Source organism: Haliaeetus albicilla, chromosome 2, assembly GCF_947461875.1.
Source record: "Haliaeetus albicilla chromosome 2, bHalAlb1.1, whole genome shotgun sequence".
NCBI lineage: Eukaryota > Metazoa > Chordata > Aves > Accipitriformes > Accipitridae > Haliaeetus > Haliaeetus albicilla.
The window spans coordinates 80473303-80495222 of record NC_091484.1 but is presented as its reverse complement, the minus strand read 5'-3'; the positions used below and the strand labels follow the sequence as shown (position 1 = coordinate 80495222).

Sequence of the window (21920 nt, the reverse complement as noted above, 5' to 3'; positions counted from 1 at the left end):
AGGCTCACCCCAATGTGCCGCAGGCACACCACTGGGATGTGGCAATGGAGAAAGACCACCTCACGGCCCAAGAGCACTGGAGGGGGGGTCTCTCCACCGAGGGGGCAGAGGAGCAGGGGCCAAACCTTGCTCTGGCCGGAGAAGTTCCCACCTGCATTTCCCCCAGATTCGGGGCGAGCCCCCCTCGGAGCCCTGGCACATGAAGTCACCCCCCGGCTCCTCTCCCCAGGGGATCCCTGGCACCGGCGGGGCCGGAGCCCACTCTGACACCAGCGGCACGAGACCCTCCGTGGGACCCGGCGTGGTCTGGTGTGCGGGGCGCAGGGAGCTGGGGACCGGGAAGGAGACGAGGGCTCCGGCTGGAGAGGGCCGCACCACCACGGCGCAGCAGCCATCATGCGACGGCAGCGACGGCAGAGCCTGCCCCGCCACGGGGACCCGCTGCAAGCCCAGCTCCCCGCCTCTCGGGGGGGGCACGCCACGGGGGACACCTTGCCGACCTCCCACCCGCTCCCACCGGCCTGGGGGGGGGGTCTCACAAAACGCGGGCGAGCGCGGTCGTGGAGGGCAGGAGCGGACGGCCGGTCCCGGCAGAGCGGTGCCCGCCGGACACTCGGACGCTGACCCCGGCCCCGAGCGGTGGCATGGCGGGGGGTGTCCGTTCGGAGACCCCCCCCGGGCCCTGCTCCCTCCCCTCTGTCCCCCCCCAGGCAGTCAGGAGCTGCTGGCCAGCCCGGGGCTCAGCGAGCGCGCCCGGGGCCGGCTCCCCGCTCCTCCCGGGGCTGATGCCCCCCGTGATTCCCGGGGCCGCCCGCCCGCCCGCCCGCCTCGGTCCCGCCCCCGCCGTCACCTTCCGGGCCCGCCCCGGCCCTGGCTCCGCCGGCGCCATCGCGGTGCTCCGTGCCGGGGCCCTCCCGGCATCCGGTGCCGCCGCCGCCGCCCGCCGGTCCCGGGCAGAGATGCAGCGGGTAAGGCCGAGGGGCTCCCCCCACCCCCCGTACCCCCCCACCCCGGGACCCGCCGGAGCCAGGAAGCGGCGGGGACGGGACGGGGGGAGGCCCCGGTCCCGGTTCCCAGCCCGGTTTCGGCGGCAGCTGCTCCGGGCTGCGCCTGAGACCCACGTCCCCCCGGGTCCGTGGCTCGGCGGTGGCTCTTGTTGCCCGTGTGCGGGGTCCCGGGAATTGGGGGGGTGCGTGTGCCTGGATTGCTGTGCCAGCATGGAGACACCCCCCCCGCGGGAGCCGCCAGCATCCCCGGCTTCTCCGGTGCCCGGTGGTCTCGGGTGGGCGCGGCAGGTCGGGAAGAGGGACCGTGCCCCGTTCTGGGCGGTGCTGAGCCGGGTGTCCAAGCGTGGGCTGGATGTGACCCCCAGCCCTCTGGTCCTGCTTGGTGGAGGTGGGGGGGTCCCGTGGGTCCCCAGGCGCTGGGGCAGCCAGACCCTCCGGCCGAGCTGAGGAGCGTGGGGCTGGGGGGGAACTGGGGAGCCCTGCTCTTCCCGGGACAGTCTGGGGCTTACCGTAGCCCCAGCCATCCTGCACCGATTGCCAGGGAGCCGAGCGGCCCAAGGACGGGGACGTTTTGGGAACCGCGGTGTGCTACAGCTCCATGTGCCCCCTGGGAGAAGGGGGTGAACGTGGCTGCAGACACCCCCCGCGCCCCCCCGCCTGGGGTCCAGCGAGGGGACGGTGCTGCTCGCTCCCCAGGTCCCCTCAGCCCCTACACTCTTTTCCAGGGCACAGTGACGTTTGAGGACGTGGCCGTCTATTTCTCCCCCGAGGAGTGGGTCGAGCTGGTGGCATGGCAGCGGGAGCTCTACCAGGAGGTGATGATGGACAACTATGACCTGGTTGCCACCCTGGGTAAGGATGCACTCCTGGGGAGCCCGGGCACAGAGCCGGCAGCACTGCCAGGCTGGGAGGTCCGGAGGCTCAGCCGGGGTTCCGGAGGCTCAGCCGGGGGTCCGCAGCCCGAGCCCCTCCGGCCAGCCGCGCGTGGGCAGAGCCCAACTTACCGTCTCTCCACGCAGAGCGGGGCTGCAGCGCGCCCGCTGCCCTCCCCGGCCTTGCCGAGTCCGTCCCCGGTGTGTGAGGAATAACGGCTCCAGGTACCCCGGCCCTGCCGCTCCCCACCCTGGTGTGCCCCGGTTCGCTGCCACAAGCGGGGTTGACGCCGGCAGCTCCTGAGGGCCCTGGACATGGCAGCCCCCTGGTCCCGCTGCTCCCACAGCCGGCTTCCCCCAGGCACATCACCATGGCCCCCGGTGACGGTGACGCTCCTTGGGCGGCTCGAGGGATGCTGAGGTTTCTCTCTCCCACACAGGCCCCGAGTCCAAGCTCACCCACAAAATGGAACCCAGGGAGGAGTCGTGTGGGGGGGTCCCCTGCGGCGGGGGGGACGGCAGAGCTCCTGACGCCTCTGGCACCTGTGAGTGACTGCGGGGAGACCCCCCGCGTGGCCGGGGGGGCACCGGGCTGGGAAATCGGTGCCGATTTAGTAAGTTAGAGACAGAAGCCCCGAGCGCAGTACGAGGCGGCTGGCCCCAGCCAGACCTCCACCCCAGACGAGCTCCTCCTCACCGGGTGGGTTTGGGTGTCCCACCTCGGCCCCCCAGGCCTGGTTGTCCCGTGGGCATTGCAGGGCTGGGGGGAGGCTGCGGCGGGCGAGGGGCCGGTGCCGCAGGCATGGGGACCGTCACGGGTCTGTGCCGGCGGTGCCCCCGTGCCGGGACACCCCCCGCCATGACTGCACCCCTGTTCCCGACAGCTGCCTGGGGCGGGACGGCCGGCGAGGACCTGTGTGAGGACGACGACCGGGGACGCTGGGTCCCGTGCGCATCGCCAGCTGGGTCGGCCGAGGAGTTGGGGCGCCCCGTGCTCTGCTCCAGCTGGTGCGACACGGAGCCGGGGGCCTGGGCCGGGGATGCCCCCCAGGAGCTGCCGGGGTGGGACCGGGGGGAGCGGCTGCTGGAGGTGCCCGTGGCGAGGGGTGGGGGGCTCCTAATCTGCGGCACCTGCGGGCAGAGCTTCGAGGACGAGGCTGGGCTGAGCGCGCACCAGCGCGAGCACCTGCGCCCGGCGCCCTCCTACCAGTGCGGCGCCTGCGGCAAGGCTTTCCGCCACTACCGCAACCTCCTGACGCACAAAAAGCACCGGGGCCGGCGCCGGCACGCCTGCACGGAGTGCACCAGGACCTTCTGCTTGAAAGGGGATCTGTTGCGGCACCGGGCGAGCCACGGTGGCGAGGGCGGCTATGCCTGCCCGCTCTGTGGGGACAGCTTCCGCCACAAGCGTGACCTGCAGGCGCACCGCAAGGAGCACGCCGGCGACGCATGCTGCAAGTGCCCCCGGTGCGACAAGCGCTTCGAGGACGAGGCCAGCCTGAGCCGGCACCGGGCCGCCGACTGCGAGGAGCGACCCTTCCTCTGCGGGCGTTGCGACCGCAGCTTCAGCTGGAAGGAGAGCCTGATCATCCACCAGCGCAGCCACGCGCAGGAACGCTCCCACAAGTGCCCCGACTGCGGCCGCGGCTTCAGCCGCAGTGGGAACCTGCTGGTGCACCAGCGTGTGCACACGGGCGAGCGGCCCTTCACGTGCCCCCAGTGCGACAAGTCCTTCTGCAACAAGGCCAACCTCATCACGCACAAGAAGCTCCACCGGCGCTACAAGACCTTTGCCTGCTCCCAGTGCCGGCTGGGCTTCAGCTCCAAGAGCAAGCTGCTGCTGCACCAGCGGGCGCATGGAGAGGGGGACGGGGGGACCCTCAGGGCAGGGGACGACCCGACAGGCTGCCAGCAGTAGCTGCGGCCGCTCTGGAGTGTGGGAGGGGGCTTATCCCTGTGTGGAGAGGCCCGGAGGATGGCAGTGGGGCAGGAGGGGGCCTCATCCTGCCCCCACAGGACACTGACTTTGCTAGTGCCTGCTGCCTCCTCCCTGGGGCTTGGCTGGGTGCACGTCCAGGACCTGTGAGCCCTGTGCTCCGCACCCCTTCGGACCTCAAAAAATCCCTCCAAGGCACTTCCCAGTTCTCCCAGTCCCACCAGTACCCTGCCCCTGCATGGGAGGGTATCTCCTTGTTACCATCTGTATTTAAAGCCAGAAGACAGTGATGCGAGCGTGGGGTCTGGTCTCTTACGGCAGAATGGAAAGGTCCCATCCTGCACTGGGGGGGGCAGCCCAAGGGCCAGAGCCTCTCCCCGCTTCCCAGCTTTTGGCCCTTAGCCTTCCCCTCGGAGGGGTGCTGGGGGTAGGCTGGGTAACTCTGGGGGATGAACAGCACCCGGGACCCCTGTCCTGACCCGCTCCCCTGGATGTAGCGGCACTGCCAGGCACCAGCTGGGTGAAGCCTGGGTGGCTGCCCTGTCCCCTGCCACCCAGCCCCTTCCCTGTTTTGCCCAGCTCAGGCTGCACACCGGTGAAACCGTGCTGGTGGGACCCCCGGTCTGCTGGAGCGTGTCCCCCATCCCACAGGGCACCCGGGGCTCAGGGCTGCCATCCCTCCCCGACGGGTCTCGGAGGGATGGGTCAGCTCCCAGGAGGTCCCTGTGGGGACATATCTGTCCCCGTACAGATGTCCCCATGCCCAGCCATGTCTGTTTGTGGGAGCTGTTTCTGCCCCGTAGTGCTGCCCAAAGCGGGGGGCGGCAGTTGGGCAGCCGGGGTGGAAGTGGGGAAGGTGCCGTGGGGCTGCGAGCGGGACCCCCCCAGGCTCATCTCCCCATCCACTCTCCTGCCGGGGTGCTGAGCAGGGTCCCGCGCTGCCGCAGGTCCCAGTGATGTTCAACGATGTGGCCGCCTGTTTCTCCTTGGAGGAGCGGGCAGAGCTGGTGGGGTGCCAGGAGGAGCTGTACCAGGATGTGACAAGCTGGTGGCTTCGCTCGCTGCCTAAGAAGGGTTTCCCACCACCCACGGCACTGGAGGACCCCGGGGCCCGGGAGTGTGGCGGGGGGCTGTTGGGGGGGTGCCGCCTCCTGCAGCAGGCACCGCGCTGGGTTGCTCTGGAGGATGTCTGCTTGCTTTGGGAAGGCGGCTGTGCTGGGAACGTGGGCCCAAGTGCTGGGGATCCCCTGCTGGGTGGGGAGGAGGTGGGGGGGTCCGGCAGGGTGATGGATGCATGGCCACGTGCCCCGCGCTGTGCATGTTGAATGCCTGACGTAGGGTGTCATGGATGTCCCCTGTTCCTCGGGGAAGGACACTGTGATACCCCCCCCCAGCCATGGGCACACCAGGCTCCCAGCAGGACCAGAGTGCCCTGTCTGGGCCGGGGCACTGCCAGAGCCCAGTGCTGGGGCTCCCGCCGGTGTCCCCCAGCCTGGCCGGGCTCCCACTGCAGCCAGGGCAGAAGAGTTCGTGCTCGGAGTGTGTCGTCTGGCCTCTCTCCAGAGTGAAAGATGCCAGTGCCATGGGAGCTGGCACTTTCCCACAGAGGATTTTCCTCTTGGAGGTGGTGCTGCCGGCTGCCCAGCGTCACTGGGCTCGTTGCATCGCCTTTGTGCTCATGTGCCGGTGCTTGCTGGAGCACAGCACGCTTTCTGCTGCTCAGCTGCACTGTCCCGTGGGAGGGTCACGCCGTGGGGCCCACCCGTTAGTGCCTGGCCCATTTGCTGGCCATGCCCCGTGTTTTGGGGTGCAAGCCGCTTTCTAGGAATGGCTGCATGATGGTGCCCTGTGCTTCCCTCGTGGCCCCTGGGCTGAAAGCAGATTTCAGTGGTTGCAACTTGAGGTTCTCAGCTCTGCGTGCCGCTCGCCTCTCTCCTCCTTCGTGTGCTGCTCGCCTCTCTCCTCCTTACCAGCTCAAGGACCCTGTCCCCGGGTAGGAGTGGGTGGCCATCGCGGCCTGGAAGCTGGCCACCCGAAGCTACTACTGCTCCATGGCCAGCCAGTTTGGCGTGGGCAAGTCAACAGTGGGTCTGGCAGTGATGGAGATGTGGGATGCAGTCCTTAAAGTGGTTTACGCCATGTCGTGGCCATGAAGAACATCTTTCAATTAAGAGCCGCCTTTCAGAAAATGGATTTCCCAAACTGCACGGGGGACATTGATGTGACACACGGTCCTGTCATTTGTCCTTGGGAAGGAGCCAGCGAGTACACGAACTGTGGTGGGCATCGCTCCCCGGGGGCTGCGGCGCAGCAGGAGGGCTCACGAGCACCGGTGTGGGGAGCACTGCCAGGTCCAGGATGCCAAGGTGCTGGTGAGGTCGGGCATAACGTGCTGGGCCAAGCGGGGACATTATTCTCTCCCAGTGGCGTTATTCACAGCAGTGCCTCGGTGCCCACCGTCACTCTGGGGGACCCTGCCAAACCCCCCGCCCTGGATGGTGACACCTTATCAAGGCCACAGGAGAAGTGGAAATTCAGCTGCAGGGAGGTGGTGGAGCTGAAGGTAGGCTGAAGCCTTGCTGGTGTTGCCTGCACAACCGGCTGGATGTTGTCGAGCCCAGTGCCACTGGCGTGACGGCAGCCTGCTGCACCATCTGCAACATCTGGAGGTGAAGGGTGAACATCTGCACGGAGTGTCCCTGGGACGGGGATGTCTTGTGCTGCCGCTTCGCCTGGCAGCCTGAGAGTGTGGCTGCCAGCCGAGGCTGTGCTGCCAGAGGGGTGGGAGGTGGGGGGTGCCCTCTGCACCCACAGCCCGGCCACCCCACCGGCATGAAGGACTGAGCCGTCCCAGGCGCCTGACCCGTCCCCGTGCTGCTTCACCGGCACCTGCCACGTTCTTCTCAACTGCTTGGTATGTTAGTTTGAAATGGGGGGGCAGTGCCTGGGAGGGGGGACCGCTCCTCCCAGTTTTAGGGAGATTTGCCACCCAGTTCGGTTTGTGGCCGGTGGCTTTTCCCTCGAGCACCACCCAGCACCGGATCCCCTGTCCCTGGGTAAGTGTAAGAGTCTGTTGGTGCACTGTAAGTCACAGAGCACCACGTCGTCAGTGTTTTCTCATGGTTTAATAAATCCCTTTGGCAGGGGCTTGCTCTGCTCCTCTTCTGCCAGTGCAGGACCGGCTGCTTAGCCCAGCCTTATCCGGTCCTCGTCCCAGCATTGCCCAGGGAGCCCTGAATGTGTCCATTCCTGAGGGCTGGATGGACTAGATGCAGTTGGACTAGATGATCGTTGTAGGTCCCTTCCAGCTGAAATTCTATTCCATTCCATTCTATTCCATTCCATTCCATTCCATTCCATTCCATTCCATTCTATTCTATTCTGCCTGTGCCCTGCTTGGGGTCACGTCACCCAGCCCTGCTCCCGTCCTCCTCCTCGCTGCCCTGCACAGTCCAGGGCTGATGGCAGAGGCTGGGCAGACAGAGCTGGGGGGGGGACAGAAAATAAACAAGTCTGTGCTGCAATTTGCAACCGCCTGCTATTTTTGATACCAGCTTTGTCACTTGTGAAGTGGCTTCTTGGGGCTGCTGGTGCAGAGAGCTGAGAATGGCTGAGTCAAGCCGGTCTGGTAGGGGGTTTATCAAAATTTTGCAGTGAATCAAAATCAATCTGGAGGGGCCGTCCTGTGGTGGGGGTGTCTGTCCTACCAGGGCCTCTGGTGCTGGCACGGGACGCTGAACCTCCCTCCAGCTGGACAATGCTTGGAAAACCTAAGTATTTTAGAAATAGTGGAGATGACCAGAATTTTGGGAGAGGCCGGTGAAATGCCACAGGCCATTTGGGCAGCGCCTTGCAGCCCGAGCCAGGGCAGGCAAGCGTTTGCTGCCTTCGAGGAGGAAGAGGAAGAGGAGGAAGAGGAGGAAGTGTACCTGGTGTTGGAGGCCATGCTGGCTCCTGTGGCTCCTGCCCCCAGGCCAGGCTAACTGTGGCCGATGGCGCACAAGGCCACCCTGCCCTTGCCCAGCCCTGTCACCGTTCCCAAGGACGCTTTTGGGGCTGGAGCCTGCTCTGTCCCCACCACCCTGCAGCATTCACGCCCGGGGAGGTGGCACCCGCACCCGGGGGGGTGGCTGGCACCCGCACCCAGCTCTTGCTGGAAGCTGCTGCGGGTGCCAGGGGACTTCAGGTGGGACCGCAGGAGGGACGGGGTTGCCTGCACCGGCCCAAATGCTGGGGTGGTTCATGCTGTGGAGACCCTGCTCAGGCCATGGCACGCCGTCACTGGAGTTAGCAGAGTGGGGGGATGGCCGGGGACAGCCAGCCAGCCTTCCCCGGGCCTCGGGGTCCGCTGCCCCTCAAGGGGCTGGTCCCAGGGGAGAGCTGGGAAGGGGAGCAGCCACCCACGGGACACCCACCTCTGCCACCCCTCAGAGCTGCCTCTGGAGGAGCAGGCACAGGTCCCAGGGGAATTCTCCCTGCCCTGGGCACGGAGCTACTGGGGCTGAGCCGGGTCCTGGTCCTGGCACCCACGGTCCCAGCCGTGCAGGCAGCAGTGCCGAGGCAGGCAGGGAGGAAGGGCAGGGCTGTGAGGAAGCGACGGTGGGACCAAATCCGGCACGACGGGGAGGAGGCGAGACCCAACAGGCATCTCGCGGGCGTCACCGGCAGCGGTAGCCGGCATGAGTCAGGGCTGGCACAGGCAGTGGCAGGATCAGGGCAGCCTGCGGGCAGTGGAGGCAGCGAAGCCTCTGGGATAAGCTGGGTGTCAGTGGGTTCTCTGGTGGTGCTGAGGGTGGGGAGGGAGCTCTGCGGGAGGGGTATTCGTTCCCATAGAGGGAGCCCAAATGCTCCCCCCGCACCTCTCCACGTGCACATCCACCCTCCGTACCCCATGCCATGCAATTCAATGGCCGGGGACACACGGGAAAGCGGTGCTGCTGGTGAGGCCGAGGGCAGGCGCGGAGCTGCCGAGCCTGGGCAGCATGCCCGGGAGATGCAGCAGCCCCTGGGAGGGAAGGGACGTCTCTCCTCAGCCCTGATGCAGGACTCAAAGGCGACCACTGCGATCGACACGCAGCCTGGGAGGGATTGCATGTGCCGGGGCTCCCCATGGGTTCATGCTGCTGGCTGCAGGGGTCATTTTGAAGCAGAGAGTCCCTGGGGAGGTGACACTCTTACCCAGCGTGGTGCCACACGGCTTGTTGCGGCTGGGACAGGGCAGGAGGGTGCCGTCCCCAGCAGGGGAGATGCAGCCCCTCACCTGATGGTGCTGAGGGCCCCGCTTGGTGGGTGCTGCTCCCTGTCTCCGCTTGAAGAGCCTTCGGGGGACACCAAAGCCTGAGCTGCAGCTGTGCATCGAGGGGCTGCGGCCAACTGCGGCTGACCATCTGCTTCCCTGCACGGGGCTTTGCCGCTCTCACGGTCCGCCGAGAGGTTTCGAGTCATGTCAAATCTCAGACAAAGGCTTTAAAAATTGCCCCATTAATCAAATGGCTGCGGCAGAGCCTTAGAAGCGGTGGTACTCCCGGCAGCACCAGGTAGGCGGGTGCTTGCTCGCTGCAATGCTGCCTCGCGCGACGTCCATCTCAGTGGAGGACACCGGCTCCCTCTCTGTCAGCCCCTGCTCTGCTCACATTGCCTGGCCGTTTATGCCCAATCTTGCCAGACAGCACCGGAATTTTCTTTTTGACTGGTGGTGGAATAACAGACGATCACAGAAACAGCAAAACTGACACTAAACGCCAGCAGGGGCTGTCGAGGCTGCGAGCACCCTTCTCCACCACGCTGCTGGGAGAGGAGCACCCTGCCTGCTAGTGCTGCTGCCAGCTCAGCGGGCAGTGGAGGTGGCCACACACCCCAGCACTGGTCCCGACCCATGGCATGGTGGTGTGGTGGGACCAGAGCTCGCTGCCCGGCCCCAGCCACGAGGCCGGCACTGCTGGGGACTGTGAGGCCCCAGCTGGGGACAGGCATGAGCCTGGAAATGCTGCCAGCACAAGCTGGTCACCCAGATGATCCCCTGATTTACTGGCCGGTTAATCATCCTTGTCCATCCCGTTTCCAGCCCCACTCTCCAAAGCCTCTCACCCTCGGCACTAGGCTCCAGGTGCTGACAACTCTCTGCAGCGCAGTTCCTGGGACCCTCTTGCTGCCCAGTTGGCAGCTGGGTACCACACACTGCCCTGCGCTGGGGAAGGTGTCCCCATCCCTACAGCCCATCCCCGAACTGGAGATGCAGAGATGCCAAGAAGAGCAGCAGGAGCAACTGCTCCCCGGGAGCAAGCGGGGAGAGAGGAGGAGGAGGAGGCTGAGCTGCGACCCAGAGAGCCAGATCCTGGGGCTGGCACTGGTGGGAGTGGAGGGGACGGTGTGCCAGGGCTGCCCTGGGTGGCAGTCGCGGTGCAGCGCAGTGATGCGTGGCAGCGTGGAGCTGTGCCAAAGCTGGCAGGGAGCTGGCACACCCCGTGCCATGCCAGGCACGGCCCCAGCACTGCTTTTGTGAGAGCCGAAGCTCATGAAACCTGGCTCGCCGGCATGGCGGCTGGTTCGGTGCGTGTGTTGGTGATGGATTGACCCTGGCTGGAGGCCAGGTGCCCACCAAAGCTGCTCTATCACCCCCCCTCAGCTGGACAGATGAGAGAAAATATAACAAAGAGCTTGTGGGTTGAGATAAGGACAGGGAGAGATCACTCACCAATTACCGTCACAGGCAAAACAGGCTTGACTTGGGGAAAATTAACTTAATTTATTGCCAGTCAACCAGAGTAGGATAATGAGAAATAAAACCAAATCTCAAAACACCTTCCCACCACCCCTCCCTTCTTCCCGGGCACAGCTTCTCTCCCTGATTCTCTACCTACCCCCCCAGCGGCACAGGGGGACAGGGAATGGGGGTTACAATCAGTTCGTCACACATTGTCTCTGCCTCTCCTTCCTCCTCAGGGGCAGGAGTCATCACTCGTCCCCTGCTCCAACGTGGGGTCCCTCCCATGGGAGACAGTCCTTCATGAACTTCTCCAACGTGGGTCCTTCCCATGGGCTGCAGTTCTTCACAAACTGCTCCAACATGGGTCCTTTCCATGGCGTGCAGTCCTTCAGGAGCACACTGCTCCAGCATGGGTCCCCTGCAGGGTTAAAAGACCTGCCAGAAAACCTGCTCCAGCGTGGGCTCCTCATTCCATGGGGCCACAGGTCCTGCCCGGAGTCTGCTCCACCGTGGGCTTCCCATGGGGTCACAACCTCCTTCGGGCATCCCCCTACTCCAGCGTGGGGTCCTCCCCAGGCTGCAGGTGGAGATCTGCTCCACCGTGGACCTCCCTGGGCTGCAGGGGGACAGCCTGCCTCACCATGGTCTTCTCCACAGGCTGCAGGGGAATCTCTGCTCCGGCACCCGGAGCACCTCCTCTCCTCCTTCTGCACTGACCTGGGGGTCTGCAGGGTTGTTTCTCTCACATTTTCTCACTCCTCTCTCCAGCTGCAGCAGCGCAGTTTTCCTTTCCCCCTTCTTAAATCTGTTATCCCAGAGATGCTACCACTATTGCTGACGGGCTTGGCCTTGGCCAGTGACGGGTCCGTCTTGGACCTGGCTGGCATTGGCTCCATGAGACATGGGTGAAGCTTCTAGCAGCTTCTCACAGAAGCCATCCGTGTAGCCCCCCCCCACTACCAAAACCTTGCCACGCAAACCCAATACAGTGTTTAAATGCTTGGCGCTTGCAGGAGGCGAAGGATCCACCACGTTCGTCATTGCCGCATCGACAGGACGGGCACCCTCTGCCTCGGGTCCTGCTCCTGTCTCTGCGACGGCGGAGGCCATTTCCCCCTCTGCGATCCCTTCCCAGGGACCCCAGCTGCTCCGGGGGGTGCGGGGGGGGGCAGAGCAGTGGCAGGGGGTTAAGGGCCTCGGGCTGTGGGACGCGAGGCCCTTTGCCCGCTCCGGGCTGGTCCCTGCTTCTCCGACATCCCACACTTCTGCCCACCAGCTCTCCCACCCCGGCCGAAGCCCCCCCAGCCCTCCAGCCCCCCTGCCCCTGGTCGAGGCCGTCCCCAGCCCCGCTGCCATCCGGGTGGGTGACAAGCGGGTGGCACGTGTGTCCCCCCCCATCCCGTCTCTCGCTGCGTATCTCTCCCTCCGCCCTCTCTGGCACCCACACCCGGCACCCCCCCCCTGCACCCCTTCCCGCCAGCTCCGGCGCGGAGCAGCTCCGGGGGGCACCGAGTTGCACCCCCCGCCCCCCCCTCAGGGGGCACCGGGGGGCTGGGGGGCACCCCGGACTGGGCTGCCCGCCCCGGGGGAGACCGAGGGCATCCCGGGGGGCACCGGAGCACCCCGGCCCGGGAGACACCGGGGCATCCCGGGGCGGTGGGGGGGGGGGCAGCGGCGGCAGGACCGGGGGGGGGCGGTGGGGGGGCGGTGGGGGGGCGGACTACATCTCCCGGCAGGCAGCGGGGCGGGAGCCCTTTGTCTGCTGGCCCCGGTGCTCTCCTCCGCTCGGCGGCCATCGGCGGCGATGCCCGCGCCGCCGCCCCTCTGAGCGCCGCCGGTGAGAGCGGGGGGCACCGGGGGGGGGCACGGGGTGGGGGTGGGGGCACAGCGGGGCCAGTCCGGGGAGGAGGGGGGGGAACAGCGGGAGCGGGGGGGGTCCGGGCCCCGGTGGGTGCGGGCCATGGGGCGGTGCTTGCGGCGTGTCTCTTGGGGAGGAAGCACCCCCGTACCCCCCCTCAAAAAAAAAAAAAAAAAGAGCCGCAGCTCCGGCAATGCCAGCAGCTGGGGTGGTTCGGGGGGGCTGCGGCTGCTGGTCGGGCTGGTCGGGGTGGGGGGGCACCCGGCCGAGGGGGGGGCGGCACGGGGAGGGGAGGGGGGGATGTGGGGGGTGCCGGCACCCCAAAGGAGGGGGATCCTCTAGCAGGGCCGTGGGGCAGGGTGAGGGTGTCCCGTGGGAAGGGGGGTGTCACCCAGAGCACCCCGGCAGGGCCCAGGGCTGCCGAGGGGTGCGCGGAGCAGCCGGTGCTCCGGCACCCACTGGACCCCCCCTCAGCCCCCCCGGGCGATTTCCTTCTGGGGTGCTGGTGGGTGCACGTGCGGGACCCCCAGAGCCAGGGACGGTCACCTTGTTCTTGCAGCATCGGCCGTGAGACCTAGAAAATAAACCCTAATAAACCAGAATGACACTTGCCATCGTGCGGCTTGCAAGTCCGGGGCTGGTTTTGGTGGAGCGGTATTTATTTACTGAAGGAGCTGTTTCGGTCAGGTGTGGGCCGGGGCCCGGTACGAGCCAACACTTTTGACAACAGCTTTGTGGTACCGGCCCTTTGCCGAGCCAAGCCCCGCGGCAGCTCTGCTGCAGCCTCGCACCGCAGGAACTCCTGCCCGTGGTTTCGTAAAGGGGTGCGGGAAGCCGTCGTGGGCAGGGGCTGCCCGACCGGGCAGGGGGACGGTGATGACCCCCCCTTGGCTCTCTTTGGCACCCCGGGGCTCCCAGGCCTGGCTGGGGGGAGCCGGGTGGGAAGGGGGCTGTGCCGTGGGTGCCGGGATGGCGCGGTTTGTTTTCCCCAGGGCCTAGGAAAAGCGATGTGATGGGATGGAGAGTTACGGGTTTGTGGTTTCCAGATAAGGTGGAAGCTGCGCAGGCTCCAGCTGGCTCCTGCCGAAGCTCATCCCAAATTCCCTGGCCGGGGGCACCCGGGAGCGGGATGGGGCTGGTCCTGCTCCCATGCCCAGCCGGCAGCGCTGGCAGCCCAAGTTGAGAGCCTCCCCGAGAGCAAACCTCTCTTGTTCGGAAACAACCAAACCCCGACAACCCCCGAGCACCCCGGTCCTGCCGGCCCCGGGCACCCTCTGCACCCATCCGAGTGCCCTCCTGGCCCCAGGCTCTTGCAGGGGTCCCTCGGGCTCGTCCCGCCGAGCAGGAGGGTGCCCTTAGAGCAGGCAGGAGGAGGAGGAGGGCAGCCAGCCTCCACCTCCCGAACCACTCATGGGGAAGGAGCTGCTGCCGGCTGGGGTGTCCGTGCGGTGCTGTCAGGGGAGCACGACGTGGGCAAAGGCTGTCGGAGGGCCCGATCCTCTGCCCAGAGCCCCTGGCTCCATGGGGGCGGGCGGCAGGGGTTTGGGGAGAGGTGAGCCGGAGTTGGGGTCTCGGAGGGGGCAGTGGCACCCGCCTGCCCCCACCAGCTCCCGGTGCTGCCGGTGACTTTGGCACAATGCTTGCGTTCATCTGGCATGGCAGCCAGTGGCAGAGGGGGCTGCAGATCCCAGGGGGCTGGAAACAAGTGGCCGGTGCTGGGGATGTCGCCTGTCCCTCCCAGCAATGCTGCTGGGTCCAGCGGTTGCCGCAAAGAGCAAGCAGAGCATTGCCAAGTCGATTCCTGACTTTGTCCCAGGGTTAATCCCAATCGCTCGGGCCACCAGCACCGATCCTGGGCTGAAGGACCGCATTCGTGCAGGCGGGGAGTGGTGCAGGCAGCAACTGCCCCTGGGCTTGTGCCCTCTCTGGCAGCACCTACCGTCCGTGTTTGGGAGGTGGAAGGAGGGATGCACGCCGCACCACAGCTCCGTGGGGACATGGCACCAAGCAGGACGAGAGACCAGCAAGTGGGGTTGGAGGGGGCACGGGGCCAGCAGGGGAGAAGGCAAGAAGGAGCTGCCCTCCCTCAGCTGCCCCCAGCCTCTGGGTGCAGCGGGGGGTTGCAAATAAATTAGGCGGCAGCACCTAATTGGGGTGTGCTGGAGGAAAGGACGGGGTAGGAAAGCTTGGAAATGGGCTACTGCTCTTGGGGTGCTTTGTGGGCAGAGGGGGCCCATGGGGTGCCCCATGCGCGTTGCAACTGAATTGTTTGACTGCCGGCGCTCGTGCGCGGGACCGGCCGCCCCACGGCACGGTGGGGGTCTGGGTTGAGGCGTCTGGGCCTGGCAGGCCTCGGGGACATTGCGCGTGCATGGCGGGCCTGGCACCGCGCCGGTCATGCCGCTCAGCCCCCACGGTGCCTCTCCCCTGCTTCCCTCCTGGTGAAGCCTGGGGGCTGCCGGCTCTCCCCTTGGGCGCCCGTGCTGCTGGCGGGTTCTGCCAAGACTCCCCTCCTTCTGGTTCTTCACCTCCCCCAGATGAGCAGCCCTTTTCTGCACTGTTTTCGCTCTGAATCTCTGTTTCTCAGAGATTCTTCTTTGCTCTGACCTTGTACCGCTGCCACCGCTGCCCCCACAGCTGCCGGGCTGGAAGGAGCGGCTGGGGCAGCGATTTGGGTGACGACCTGGCACCCGTCCCATCCCACCCTGCACTGTGTAGCTACCCTGACGTCCTCCTCAACCCCGCCGCTGGCGGCAGCTTCCCGGGTCAGGGTGATGTAGGGCAATGGGGGTCTGGGGAAGGGATGGAGTGAGGAGAGAATCAGCACAGCCTGGGTGTGCCGGAGCGGGGAGCATGGAGGTCAGCGTCCTCCGGAGCACCCGTGTGTCTGCGGGTGCTCCCTGGGACTGGGGGAGGCTGGAAGGAGACTTTCCCATCCTTGGGCAGGTTCTTCTGGAGGGAGCCCCAGGACCCCCAACGATGGAGCGAGAGGAGAAGCCGTTTGGGGGGGATCCCCAGGACGTGAGGCTCCGGGGGATGCCGGACACCTGTGGCACAGGTGAGGCTGCCGAAAGCTCCTGCAGGGACCTGGCTGCCCTGGCACTGCAGGGACTTCATAGCCCCCCCCGGCCCCTCCAGGCCCTGGGACCCCCGGGGCTGAGCTGCTGTGTCCCACGGAGCCAAGCAGAGTGCTGGTGTGGGGGATGCTGTGCCTGGCGCCAGGCACCGGGATGGTTTTGGTTGGGTGAGGGTCCTCGATGGGCAGCAGGGAGGGATGGGCAGTTGCTGCCCGCAGCTGGCTGGGGGTCCATGGCTTGTCCCCCTGTAGTACCCACGGCAGAGGGTTCGTGCCCCCATGCCCAGTGCAGGGCTGCGGAGGGAGCGTGGAGCCCGAGGCAGCACCGCTCACGGCTGCCGGTGCGATGCCGGGCTGCCTGCGCTGCCCAGGAATCTGAGAGCAGCTTTGTCTTCCTCAGGAAAGGAGTGGGCCAGCGTGAAGTGTGAGATCGTGGTGAAAATGGAGCCAGAGGATGAGTCCTACATTGGGTGTCCCCAGGGCCTGGGTGCCACCATCCCCAGTGTCCCCAGCTACCCCAGCACTGGTGAGTGACCGCAGAGAGGGTGGCTGGGGGAGCACTGGGAGCTCGGCGAGACCCGCAGCCCTCCGGGGATCGAGTCCCTGTCCTGTGCAGGCTGCTCCGGGTGATGTCCCAGGTGATGCTCCAGGTGGCATCCATGTGGAGACACAGGAAAGGCTGTTGCACTGGGGAGCTTTGCTGGGACAGTGCCTGCCCAGCGCCATTTGGTAACAGGGAATTGCCTTCTGGAGGAAAACAAGTGGTTCCTTTTCTTGCATAACAAATATTTAAGAATTCTGGGTGTTTGGGGTTCCCATGGTTCTGTGGCTGGGGCACCCCCCTTTGTTTCTGTGGGGATTGGGTGTCCCAGCAGTGGGAGATGCCCAGTGGCTGCAGGGACCTCCTGGGAAGCTGGGATTAAAGAGCGGTGAACCGGAGCCAGTGCCAGCACAGGCAGAGTGTGGGGATGTCCCGGAGCCCTCGGTCCGTCCCGGAGCTGGATGCACGGGCTGTGCCTTTCCTCCCACAGACATCAAAGCGGAGGTCATCGTTAAAAGCGAGCCCAAGGAGGAGGCAGCGTACGGCGGTTACTGCCCCGGCTCCCAGGTGGGGGACGTGCCCCACCACCCCGCTGCCTGTGAGTGGGGCTGGGGGTCCTGGGGTGCCGGGAGGGACTCGGGGGGGGGGGGGGGGGATACAACCGGGGTGTCCAGATGCTTTGCAGGCTGCTGGGGCTGCGGGGACCCCGAGCGGGAGAGGTGGGTGCCAGGGTGGGAGACGAGCTTGGCAGAGGGCACCCGGCTTGTCATCCCTCAGTGCCATGGCAGTCGTGCTGCCCGCTCTGCCTGCCTGTAAATGCTGCCTGTCGGGGCTGTCGGAGACGGCTGTCCCGTGCCACCCTCGGGGTGGTGACACTGTCCCGTGCCACCCTGGGGACAGTGAGACTCCGCAGGAGTCCCACGAGAGCTCAGCCCTGCCCTCCCTGCCGGTGGTGCTGCCAGCTGGGGTTGAAAGCCCATCTGCGGCTCCTCTGGCCCTGCCTGCTCCCACCGTAGCACCGCGGTCTCTGCCTGCAGGCGATGCCAAGCCGGAGATCATCGTGAAGGTGGAGCCCGAGGACGAGTTGTACCTCGGGTGCCCCCGAGGTCTGGGTGACCCGGGAGCTCCCAGCCACCCCGACGGGGCAGGTGAGCACCGGGGCGGCTCCAGGGGGTCCGGTGGGACGGGGGTGGCGTGGGGGCGAGTGCACTGGCTCACTGGGACACAGCATGAAGGCCCCCGTTCCCATCATACGCTTTGGGTGAGGGGAGGAGAAGGAAGCTCCTTTCCTCCAGGGGGAACGAACCCTTGAGGGAAACTTTGGTGTTTATCACCGAAGGTGCTGAGCTGCTGCTGGGCGATGCACCGAGGCAGGCGCGGTGCTGAGCAGGGCTGTTGTGAAAGCCATGGGCTGAAGGGCGAAGCTGGTGATCGTGGGTGATGCCAGTTGGGGCTGCAGGATGGATTTTTCCCCTTTATGTCTGCAGTTTTATTTGGCACTTTGGTGTTTCTCAGGGTTCGGTGTGTCCACACCACAACCCCAACTCACACGTGGTTTGCGGTGTCCGTGTTCTCCCTGCCAGTCCTGGCTGTAACTCAGCCGTGAACCGGCTGTGGGGAGGTGATGGGCAGGCGGAGGTGGCTGCACGGGTCCCACCGGTGCCTTGCGGGTCCCACTGGTGCCTCGTGGGTCCCACCGTAGCCTCCCAGCCACGGGAGCAATTCCTGGGCCGCCCAGCGAGCTCAGAGCAACCTTGCTGCTGGCTTTCGGTGGTCAGGGGAGTGACTGTCCCCGGGGCTGGGGCTGCATCTGACGCCGCTGTTGCGGCCCTCGCAGCCCCCCGTTCCTCTCCCAGCCACGTCCCAAACCTGGCATCCCACGGGGAGGGACCCCCAGTGCCGCTGCCAGCCATCAGGGTGAGCCGCTCGTCATGCGGGCGCTGGCAGAGCATTGCACTGCTCTTCTGCTTGTCCAGGCAGCCTCGGCAGCCAGAAATGGTAGCACGATTTGCACGTGTTGCACAAGAGGTCCGAGCACCTCCCCAGGGTCCCTGGTAGCGATGCTGTCCCTGCTCGCTCCGTGCAGCGTGAGCTGGGGCAGCCGGTGGTGCTGGGGGCGGCAGCTTGCCATCCCCTGCCCTCGCGGTGCCGGGGTGAGGTGCCGGTGCCCCGGTGGCGGGAGAGCGGGTCAGAGGCGCACAGCGGCCTCGGTGCCAGGCCCGCGTTGATGGGTGCAGCTCTGCGCGAACCCAGCGCGGGCGAACGCGTGCCAGAGACATCCTGATTGGGGAGCGGGGCTCCGGGGGGGTGAATGCGGCTGCGGGGCTCTGCCGGGAGGGCTCTGAAGCCATGGCGGGTAATGGTGGGGCTCCCCTCTCTTGGCAGGCAGTGATGGTGAGTGGCGTCCCAAGGAGGAGCCGGAGGAGGCGAAACCGGAGGCGGCTGAGCTGGCAAAGAGCCTGGGGGCTGTCTCGGGGGGCTCCCTCAGGCCCTGCGTCAGCCAGTGGACGGTGCGGCAGGCGCAGGGTGCCGTGGCCGAGCTCCGGCGCAGCCTGGCGGTGCCCGGGGGGCCACGGGCCACCTCCGAGCCTCAGGGGCTCTGCCTGGAGAAGGGGATGGCTCTGGTGGTACCGGCGAGCGGAGCTGGGCAGAAACCCCCCTCTGCCTGCGGAGCGGGCAGCGCCGCGGCCCCCAGTGCTGAGCCGGCGCGGCGTCCCCGCAGCCATGCTGCCAAGCGTCCTTTTGCCTGCAGCGAGTGTGGGAAGAGCTTCCAGCACCGGGGGAACCTCATCACCCACCTGCGGGTGCACACGGGGGAGAAGCCCTTTGCCTGCACCGTCTGCGGCAAGAGCTTCAGCCAGAAGGGTGACCTGATGCGGCACCAGCGCATCCACACTGGCGAGAAGCCGTTCGAGTGCACTGTCTGCGGCAAGAGCTTCTGCTCCAAGCAGACCTTCATCCTGCACCAGCGCATCCACACCGGCGAGAAACCCTTCTCCTGCACTGAGTGCGGCAAGAGCTTCAACCGCAAGGCCAACTTCATCACCCACCAGAAGATCCACCGCGGCGAGCGCCCCTTCATCTGTGCCGAGTGTGGCAAGGGCTTCTGCGCCAAGAAGACCTTCATCCTCCATCAGAAGATCCACATCGGTGACCGGCCCTTCGGCTGCTCCGAGTGTGGCAAGAGCTTCAGCCGCAACGGCGACCTGACGCGGCACCAGCGCATCCACACCGGTGAGCGCCCCTTCGCCTGCGCCGACTGTGGCAAGTGCTTCAGCCACAACGGCGAGCTGATCAAGCACCAGCGCATCCACACCGGCGAGAAGCCCTTCACCTGCACCGAGTGTGGCAAGAGCTTCAACCGCAAGGGCACCCTCATCACCCACCAGCGCATCCACACCGGCGAGCGCCCCTTCGTCTGCCCTGAGTGCGGCAAGACCTTCAACCTGAAGACCACGCTGATGAAGCACAAGCGCATCCACACGGGCGAGCGTCCCTTCACCTGCCTGGAGTGCGGGAAGAGCTTCAAGTACAAGGGCAACCTCCGGACCCACCACCTCACCCACACGGTGGAGCGGGTCTACCCCTGCACCGAATGCGGCAAGATCTTCAGCCACAAGAAGGAGCTGACAGTGCACCAGGGCGTGCACACGGAGGAGAGGATCCTCTCCTGCTACCGGGAGGGAGAGTCCTTCAACCCCTTCCTCCCCATGCACCCGCTCCTCATGTCCTGCACCCAGCTCCCGGTGCCGCTGGAAGCCTTGTCCAAGTACAAGTAGGAGGGCTGGCGGCAGCGGGGAGAGCCTGGTGTCCTGCCCGTGGCACATCCCTGCAGCTGGAGCGGCGACAGGAGGAACGAGACCGTCACTGGAGACTTAGACCTGCTGTGGGGCCGGTGGCGGGTCGGGGCCGGTGGTTTCCCCGGCTGTTGGGTGCTGTGGTGGAGCCCTGGGTGCCCAGGGAGCAGCTGCCGGCCGGGGATGCTGCCGGCTTTTGGCAGCGCTGGAGGAGCCGCCCCGCTCCGGCTGGGGCCAGCGGCCGCTCACGGGGACACGCGGTCGGGCTGGGACCCGGAGCGAGCGGGGCCGGTGCTCTGGTCTTGTGCCGGCACCATTCACATCCCCAGGTTGGGGAGGGCTTTGTCATCCCCCATCTGAGAGTCACCATCTCGTTTGGTGCTGAGAAACCTCTTAAAAGCGTATTGCAGTGGGTAGATAAGAAGACTGGGGTTGCCTTGCCCTCCCGCCAGCACCGGGCTGTCCCCTCGCTGGGTTTTCTGTCCCCGATGCTGCGTCCCGTCTGCTCCCTGGTCCCCGTCTGATTCCTCCATGCTGTGGCAGAGGCGGCCCCCCCTTGTCTTGTGCCAAGGGACCCCAGTTTAGCTGCTAGTTGGAAAGGGGCAATTCTGAAGCTGAGAGTCGTTGTTTCTCCTTGTCCCTATCCGACACGTAGACACTGGGCTTGGAGGAGAGCCGAGAGCTCAGCCGGTGCAGTGCAGCCCTTCCCTCCGCGGGCACAGCCCTTCGCTGCCATGCTCTGTGCGGGATGGCTGACCCCGTTTGTTTCCCACAACTCCCATCACAAGTTTACCGAGCTGTGTTTTTTGGGATCGATCCTTCTTTCCCCGGCGCCTGCTGTCTCCCCAGGTTTATTCCTCCGTCCGGTGCATCCCCCGGGGCCAGCACAGCTCCTGGCAAGCCGTCGCCCTCCTCCCACCAAAGCTGGGAAACGGCGGGCAAAAGACTTTTCCTTTTTGCAGCCCAGGCTCCGGTGTTGCTGCCATGGGGAGGGGGCAGCAGGCTGGAGGGGCCGGGCAGGGGTCCACCCCCAGCCCCAACGCAGCTCCCCAGGCTCTCTTTAATTCTGGGAATTACTGTGCCCGTCGGTTCCTCCATTGGCATCTCCGGCACGGGCTGTTTGGAAAGGAGCTTCCCCCGGCTCCGTCTGCGCGTGATCCTGGTGTGGGGGCAACAAACGCATCCTTGCCTGGCGTGTGCCTCGGGAAGGGCCTTTGAGGAAAAATGAGTCTTTTACAGCGTGGGCGCAGGGGCCGCTGCAGGGCCCAGGGGGGTTTCAGGTTGTTCTTGGGCAAACTTCTTCCCTTGGCCGTTGTTTCTATGCAAGGGGCGTTTTTGGAGGTGCTGTGGAGGCGAGATGCCCCGGGGGGGGCACCGGGGGCTCCCCAGCTGTCTCTGACTTGCCGTATGGCTTGAGGCGACGCTCATCGCTTCCTTGCCTCAGTTTCCCCATCTGTAAAATGGGGGCAATACCACTTGCCAGTAGCTGCCTCCCAGGATGGTGGGAGGGTTAACCCCTTCCTGACTGTGCAGAGCCCCAGGTGATGGCTTAGATGACGTGTGAGAATCCCCCCCCCATGAGCCCTCGTGATGCAGCAAGCAAGGGCCACATGTATTTATAGCTCCACTCTTTTCTAATCTAGAAACTAATAAAAAGTGCAAACAAATACACGGGAACCTGTTTGTCTGGTACAGTTTGTTATTTCTGCTTGCCACCGGAGCTGCCGGACCCCTTGTCCCTCCTCGCCGGGGGGGTGGGTTCTGCCACCTCCACCTCCCGCCGGCACCCAGCCGCCTGCCTGCCTGGCTGCCTGTGACCGTGGACCCACTCGGGAGTGGGTACAGACGGAGGGCGAGCGGTGGGTGACTGGGATGCATTGCCCCCGCCCCGGGTTCAGCAGCTGCCGGTTGCAGGAGGGTGTGCAGTAAGTGCTGCCCGGGAGCTTGCCTGCTTGCGGGGGGGCAGAGACTGGTGTGGAGCGTCAGGCGTGCTTGAGGCCACGCAGCAGCCATGGCCAGGAGCCACCGCCATCAGACGCCCACGGCGGCGCTGGTGAAACAAAAAGCGTCGCGGCGTCTTCTGATACCGAGCGGTGTTCGTACCATTACAAAAGCTTTAGGGAAGGA

General features: G+C 66.0%; 1 protein-coding gene across 3 annotated transcripts; it reads left to right on the top strand.

Annotated features, from left to right (window-relative positions):
- The first annotated feature begins 629 nt into the window (after positions 1 to 629).
- On the top strand, positions 630 to 21470 carry LOC138684505 (gastrula zinc finger protein XlCGF57.1-like). 3 transcript variants are annotated; one of them, XM_069778506.1, is made up of 6 exons: positions 12263 to 12358; positions 15326 to 15437; positions 15856 to 15981; positions 16487 to 16594; positions 17034 to 17144; positions 18382 to 21470. In XM_069778506.1, the coding sequence occupies exons 2-6, from the start codon at positions 15359 to 15361 to the stop codon at positions 19773 to 19775; spliced, it is 1818 nt and encodes a 605-aa protein (XP_069634607.1). In that variant the 5' UTR covers positions 12263 to 12358; positions 15326 to 15358; the 3' UTR covers positions 19776 to 21470. The 3 variants fall into 3 exon arrangements, with proteins under 3 accessions (XP_069634609.1, XP_069634607.1, XP_069634608.1); XM_069778508.1 differs by lacking the exons at positions 12263 to 12358; positions 15326 to 15437; positions 15856 to 15981; positions 16487 to 16594; positions 17034 to 17144 and adding exons at positions 630 to 968; positions 1733 to 1859; positions 2320 to 2424; positions 2764 to 3733 and having other exon boundaries at positions 18719 to 21470; XM_069778507.1 differs by lacking the exon at positions 12263 to 12358 and having other exon boundaries at positions 15861 to 15981.
- Positions 21471 to 21920: the final 450 nt, after the last annotated feature.

What these genes read in the sequence shown, in the direction of transcription:
- LOC138684505 (XM_069778508.1), top strand. Translation starts at nt 645, where the DNA reads ATGGCGGGGGGTGTCCGTTCGGAGACCCCCCCCGGGCCCTGCTCCCTC. An exon ending in TGACCTGGTTGCCACCCTGG is followed by an intron (nt 1,860 to 2,319) that starts GTAAGGATGCAC and finishes TCTCCCACACAG; the next exon opens with GCCCCGAGTCCAAGCTCACC. An exon ending in CTGCTGCTGCACCAGCGGGC is followed by an intron (nt 3,734 to 18,718) that starts GCATGGAGAGGG and finishes GCGTCCCCGCAG; the next exon opens with CCATGCTGCCAAGCGTCCTT.